Genomic DNA, 6,639 nt, shown 5'->3' with positions numbered 1-6,639 from the left:
GCGAATGTGTTTTATAAAAGCAAACAAGATACTTTATAAATAAATAAAGAAATAAACCCCATAAAAGACAAAAGAACAACAAAAATAAGACAAAATATTACAAAAATGAGACGCAAAACGACAAAAAATGAGACAAACGACACAAAACAAAACAAAAAAGATACAAAAAATTACACAAAAATGTTACAAAGCTACAAAAAATGGACAAACAACACAAGTGCCCACAAAAATGACACAAAAGGACAATAACGAGACAACAAATGACAAAAGCCAGAAACAAAATGACAAAACATAGACAACCAACACAAGCGAGACAAAAAGGAAACATAGAATGACAACGAGAAACAAAATGACAAAAACACAAGACAAACGACAAAAATCAGACAATAAAAGACAAAAAAACAACAAAAACAAGACAAAAGCCAGAAACAAAATGACAAAACATAGACAACCAACACAAGCGAGACAAAAAGGAAAGACAATATTACAAAAACGAGAAACAAAACGACAAAAACATGAGACAAATGACACAAAACGCAACAAAAAATTATACACAAAATTTACAAAGCGACAAAAAATGGACACAAACTAGACAAAAAACGACAAAATGGAACAAAACAGACAAAAATATTTCAAAAATGAGACACAAAATGACAAAAGAACAAAGAACAATCTAGTATTTTACTTTCTGATCCAAACAACTTGTCATGGTCTAGAAATGATTTTAAATTTATAGTTCTACTAATTTACAATCTGCAGTTAATGTCTTCTCTGGAATTTTTACACTTTGAGGGCTGGATTGGACCCTCTGGAGGACCACTTTTTTCCCGCACCCGCATGCTGGACACCCCTATACAAGAGTGATACAGAAATGTACAAATAACACAAATAGGTGCAGATGAGTTTAGAGATATAATGAACAGCGTTAGAATGTAATCATTTTACTTTAGTGAAATGAGAGAAAAACACATTTATCAGTAGAGTAATTGCCACTTTTTGCTTTTGGGTCAATCTATAATTGAGGGACTTTTGAAGTCCATGTCTTCATTGTTTTTAGTGCCTTTATTATGTATTTTTGTATTTTATTAGTTTTTAGTGCTTCTAGTTCTGATTTTATTTGCCTTGTTCTGGATGTACAGCACTTTGTTTCAATCGGTGGTTGTTAAAAGTGCTATATAAATAAAGCTGGATTGGATTGGATATATCTGCATACATTTTAATTAAAAGTTACAAAAATAATGTTTTTATGTTCATTATGATCATGTCTTTACAAATTCCATAATTATTTAGTATGGAAACAATCACATTAATAAACAATGACTGGATATCACTAAAATGTCAACTACATAACCGTCCCAATTGAATAATAACATGAAATTTCTCCTAAATGACTCGAAAATTATCCCAAAGACACAGAAATGATCCAAAATGATGAGAAAAATTCCAAGCTGACATAAAACTCATTGAAAATGACTCAAAACTGTCCAAAAATGACAAGAAAATTGTCCTGAATTACTCAAAAATTGTCCAAAATTACTTGAAAATGATCCATAATTACAGAAAATTAGTCCAGAAGGATGTGAAATTTATCCTAAATGATTTGAAATTATCTCAAAGACACAAAAATGATCTAAAATGAAGAGAAAAGATCCAAGCTGACATAAAATTTGTTGAAAATGACAACAAAATTTTCCGGGTCAGTCTATAACTGAGCGATTTTTGAAGTCCATGGGATATATCTGCATACATTTTTATTAGAAGTAAAGAAAAAAAAAACAAAAAACTGCTTTTTTTATTTTCATTATGATCATGTCTTTACAAATTCCATCATTATTTATTATGGAAACAATCACTTATTTATAAAAAAATGACTGAATATCACTAAAATGTCAACTAAATAACCGTCTGAATTTAATACCAACCACCTTCTAATGAGCTAAACAATAATAAAATGAGCTGATTTAGAAATAGTTTGGATTGTGTTCTTTTATTAAGCTGAGATAATCATGACACATATTTCTTTTTTGGCAATAAATCAACTTTGATACGGAAAATAACAAACTGTATCTGATCATAACAAATAATATGAATTAAAGATCATCTATCTGCTAAATCCAGACGTACATGCATGTATTCCTACATGCTACATACATGCATACATACATACATGTAAGAACCACAGGGGTGCGCTGCTCTACCTCTATTCACTGTGGCTTTTAGTCTGAGAACTTCTGTGCTCAGATCAGATAAAGAGCTGTTTACGTGTTAAAGTGTCTTTTCTTTGTGTGTTGTTCAACTAAAATCACCAGATTTACACAAACATGTTAAATCCTGACTTTTTAAGTTCACATAAATTACATGAAATAGTTCACTGGCAATGATAAAAGTGTTCTTAACCCTCGTGTCGTCCTGCTCGTCAAATTGACCCATTTTTAAGTTTGAAAATGTGGGAAAAAATATATATATTTTCACAGTGAAAACTTCCACATTTTCAACATTTTTGGGAAATTTTAAAAAATGTTTTGGTGGGGAAAAATACATTTTTTTTACTCATTTTTTGAAAATGTTTACAAGAATTTCCTGGCCAAATTTGGGGGCTTTTTTCCCTAAAACTTTAAGGGAAACATTAAGGAATTATTGGAATTTTCTTCCTGAAGGTTTTGCAAATTTTCAGAAATTTGGGGATTATTTTTTTGCTGAATTTTTGGATTTTTTTCAGACAAGGAAACAATATTTTTTGTTGGCCATAAATGAAGACAACAGGAGGGTTAAAGGCCCCCTCCTGTGTATTTGTATATTTATTGAAAGGAAACATGAGGATGGCATGCTTTAATGGTTTGTTATTCGGCCAGGTTGAGCTGAAGCTGCCTGCCTCACCTGCCTCTGCTGAGGGAACATTGGAGCAGGGATTATAACTGCAGGATTACGTGCTACCGTGAAACTGTTATCCTCCATCCAGGCTCAGGTAATCCAATCATTGTTAACCTTCCAGCACGGCTCCAACAACTCATTTCCTCTCGAATCGCGGCGGAGTGAGGGCAGAAAAACGGCGCTATGAGGCCCCAGAGGAGAGCCAGGTGACAGAATGCCCTTCATTATCAGGGGGAGACCCTTGAGGGGTAAGTACCGGGGCGGTGGGAGGGGTATTAGGGTCTGGCACTTTGAATGTTTTCCTGGACGGGGAAAGTCAGAGGAAACATAATCTGTATTTAACCCTGGTGTCGTCCTGCGGGTCAAAACTGACTCGTTTTAAAGTTTGAAAATGTGGAAAAATTTTTCACAGTGAAAATTCTGATGTCCACATTTTCAACATTTTTGAGAAATCTTTGAACAGTTTTTGGTGGAAAAAGAAATGTTAAAAATGTTTCTTATGAACATTCACATAAAAATCAACCAAAATCCAGTGAATTTCGTTGGATTTTGGTTGATTTTTATGTGAATGTTATGAAAGAAAATATTAGAAGTTTTACTGATATATATGGAATCACTTTAGATATTTTTAGGATTTTTAGGAATATTTTTACTCATTTTTTGAAAATATTTCCAAGAATTTTCTTGCCAAATTTGGGGGATTTTTTTTTAAATAAAACTTTTAAGGTAAACTTTTAAGGAATTGTTGGAATTTTCTTCCTGAAGGTTTTGCAAATTTTCAGAAATTTGGGGAAATTTTTTGCTGAATTTCGGGATTTTTTTCAGACAATGGAACAATATTTTTTGGTGCCTGTAAATGAAGACAACAGGAGGGTTAAACTGTGTTTCCTTCTTATTATATTCCACCATCAACTGTAGTCTCTCCTCTAACAGGCTGCAGTGTTTATGGGCTACATGTTACCCAAAAATAGTTTAATAATTTATTATACAGTCTGTGATTTTACAAAATCACTGTTTAAACATATAAGAGCGAATCTCACAAGATGAGGCTTTGGGAGGCTTTAATTTGTGTGTCTCTGTGTTAATATAACGCATCTAACAATCTGACAACAACAATCTAACAATAGATTTATTCCTGGTTTCATCGCTTGTTGTAATAATCTCCACAGTTTAGTACACTATAAAAAATGTTCACACATTTTACAGTAAAAAATTGTCAAATCATGACGGTAAAAATCTGTAAACTCTCAAACTGTTTGTTTATATGACACTGAATCACCGTAAATAAGGTAATCAGGAAAAGACTGTATTTTTTTGCATTTTTCGTCTTGAAATAATACATTTTCCGACAGTTGCCGTAATATGTAAAACATCCAAACCGTAATTTTTTTGCATTTATTTCATGTAAAAAATACAATTTGTACCGGTCAAATTAATGTCCTTTTGGACATAAAACCTAAATTTTTGCATATATGTCATGCTAAAGATGCATTTTTAAAAGTTTAATACACTAACTGTTGTGCTGATGATGGAAAAATGCTGTAATATTTATAACAGGTCACGCAAACTTTATTTTATTTGGTATTTTTATGTAAATTTTCAAGCAAAACTAAAATGTCTAAAGCTTGAAACTTTTTTAAACAGTAAAATATGGAATGAAGCATATTTTTAACCCTAAAATCAACAATATCAACATATTTCTTTCCCGTAAATGAAGAAAATGCTTCACCATGATTTAACCTGGACTGTAAAGCAACACTTTTTTACAGTGTAGCACAATTTGCTGATTTAATTGATTTAATGTTGAATTTATTCGTCTTTTGGATGTTCTGGCATGAGTAAAAATCACCTTTGAGAGCATTTGGAATCTTTGCCAATCAGAGAATTATGCTACACTGTAAAAAAAATATGTTATTTTTTATGGTAAAAATGACATTTTTTATAGTGTAGCACAATTTGCTGATTTAATTGACTTAATGATCAGTTTATTCATCTTTTGGATGTTCTGGCGTGCGTAAAAATCACCTTTGAGAATATTTGGAAGCTGTGCCAATTGGCGAATTATGCTACACTGTAAAAAAATGTTACCACAAAAATATAATTTTCTTTACAGTGTAGCATAACATGCTGATTTAATTGACTTAATGTTGAATTAATTCGTCTTTTAGATGTTTTGGCGTGCCTAAAAATCACCATTGAGAATATTTGGAAGCGGTGCCAATTGGTGAATGATGCTACACTGTAAAAACATTTTTATTTTTAATGGTAATTTTTTTTACAGTGTAGCATAACTTGCTGATATAACTGACTCAATGTTCAGTTTATTCATCTTTTGGATGTTCTGGCGTGCGTAAAAATCACCTTTGAGGATATTTGGAAGCTGTGCCAATTGGCGAATTATGCTACACTGTTAAAAAAAAAATATTTTTATGGTAAAAATATTTTTTTTACAGTGTAGCATAACTCGCTGACATAACTGACTCAATGTTCAGTTTATTCATCTTGTGGATGTTCTGGCGTGCGTAAAAATCACCTTTGAGAACATTTGGAAGCTGCCAAATGTGAGATGTTTGGAAGTTTCCAGCAACAGGTGCGTATTTTCAGGCTCTCCGTGATGTGAGGAGGTTCAGCCCACATCTCGTCCTGCTCTCAGTCCTCCGTCAGGCTCAGAGGGAAGAACTGACAGCAGCGGATTGACTGCCAGTCCTCTCCGATGCGCCGCGGATCTGCACACAGACACCCGGATGTGGCGAAAATGTTTGGCGCTGCTCTGCGGGTCTGCGCTCGGAAAACATTTTATAATTCAGGTTAGCGGCTCCTCCGCTCGGGTTTGCGCCGTCCGTCGACATCTTTGGATGGTTTTTCCAACGATGAGTTGGATTTAAAACGGATCTTTTCGATGTGGATTCGAGGATGCAAGAAGCAGATGAACAGTCTGAAGGTAAAAAAAAAAAAAAAAAAAAAAAAAAGCCGTGCGTGGAGCGGTGAGAGTTGGAGCTGTGAGGGGGCGACAGGCTGTTTGCTTTATTCTGTGGATGTCTGCTTTCATCCCTGTGATCAGGAGCTCCAGGTCGTGTCTGCTGCTATCAGGGTTTTTGTCCAACTTGTTTCAGAGCAGATATTGGTCATCAGGCTGCCTGATTGTCATGACAGCAGTTTTCAGCTCCAGTGGAGAGCGAGTTGTAGTTCTGAGTAAAATGGTGACTATGTGTGGTCCAGTATGTGGTCCAGTGGTGGCTTTGGAACCATGTGACCTCCAGAATAAACTACACCAACTTTAGAAGTGGTCCAGACAAACGTTCTGCTGGTTTTAAAGTCAGGAGCAGCAGAAAGTCAACAGTTGTTTTTCCAGTGGTGTGACAGATGTGCAGCTGGACTGATGGGATAATTCCTGTTCATGTCATTGGATAACAGTCTGGTTATTCTGCAACTTTGGTGATGTTGTGTCGCTGAGTTAGGAGGGAGGCTGCCCAGTCATTCACACACAAACTGAATTTCATTTGAAGCAAGTGATCAGACTAATCTAAAGGCAAAACCAAGTGATGGTGGGGCATTTCTGTGTCGCTTAGTAGAACATCTATATCTTTCAACGGCATCACCAGCGTTGTTTTATCACATAGAGCAGGGGTTCTAACTCATTCAGGTTCCACATTCAGCCCAATTTGATCTTAAGTGGGTCACACCAGTGAAATTACAGCATATTAACCCATAAAACTTCAAATTTCTCCTTTGTTTTCATGCAAAAAAAGTATGTTCTTCAAGCGTTCA

The 6,639-nt window shown here is 34.5% G+C and overlaps 1 protein-coding gene across 22 annotated transcripts in view; it reads left to right on the top strand.

Moving 5' to 3' along the window:
• Positions 1-6,639, top strand: part of cacna1db (calcium channel, voltage-dependent, L type, alpha 1D subunit, b) — a 153,856-nt gene that overhangs the window by 7,174 nt on the left and 140,043 nt on the right. The window contains exon 1 of one of the 22 annotated variants that reach the window (XM_055012953.1): positions 2,933-3,119. The exons of 20 other annotated variants lie outside the window; for them this stretch is intronic. In XM_055012953.1, the coding sequence (XP_054868928.1) occupies positions 3,086-3,119 (34 nt within the window). In that variant the 5' untranslated portion in view covers positions 2,933-3,085. Of the gene's footprint in view, positions 1-2,932; positions 3,120-4,743; positions 5,813-6,639 lie in introns of those variants that run through there. One more of the 22 variants, XM_055012955.1, reaches the window with a different exon arrangement.

Source organism: Amphiprion ocellaris, chromosome 8 (genome assembly GCF_022539595.1).
Source record: "Amphiprion ocellaris isolate individual 3 ecotype Okinawa chromosome 8, ASM2253959v1, whole genome shotgun sequence".
In the NCBI taxonomy this organism is placed as follows: domain Eukaryota; kingdom Metazoa; phylum Chordata; class Actinopteri; family Pomacentridae; genus Amphiprion; species Amphiprion ocellaris.
The sequence above is the reverse complement of the archived record's forward strand: the minus strand, read 5'-3'. Positions and strand labels throughout refer to the sequence as shown.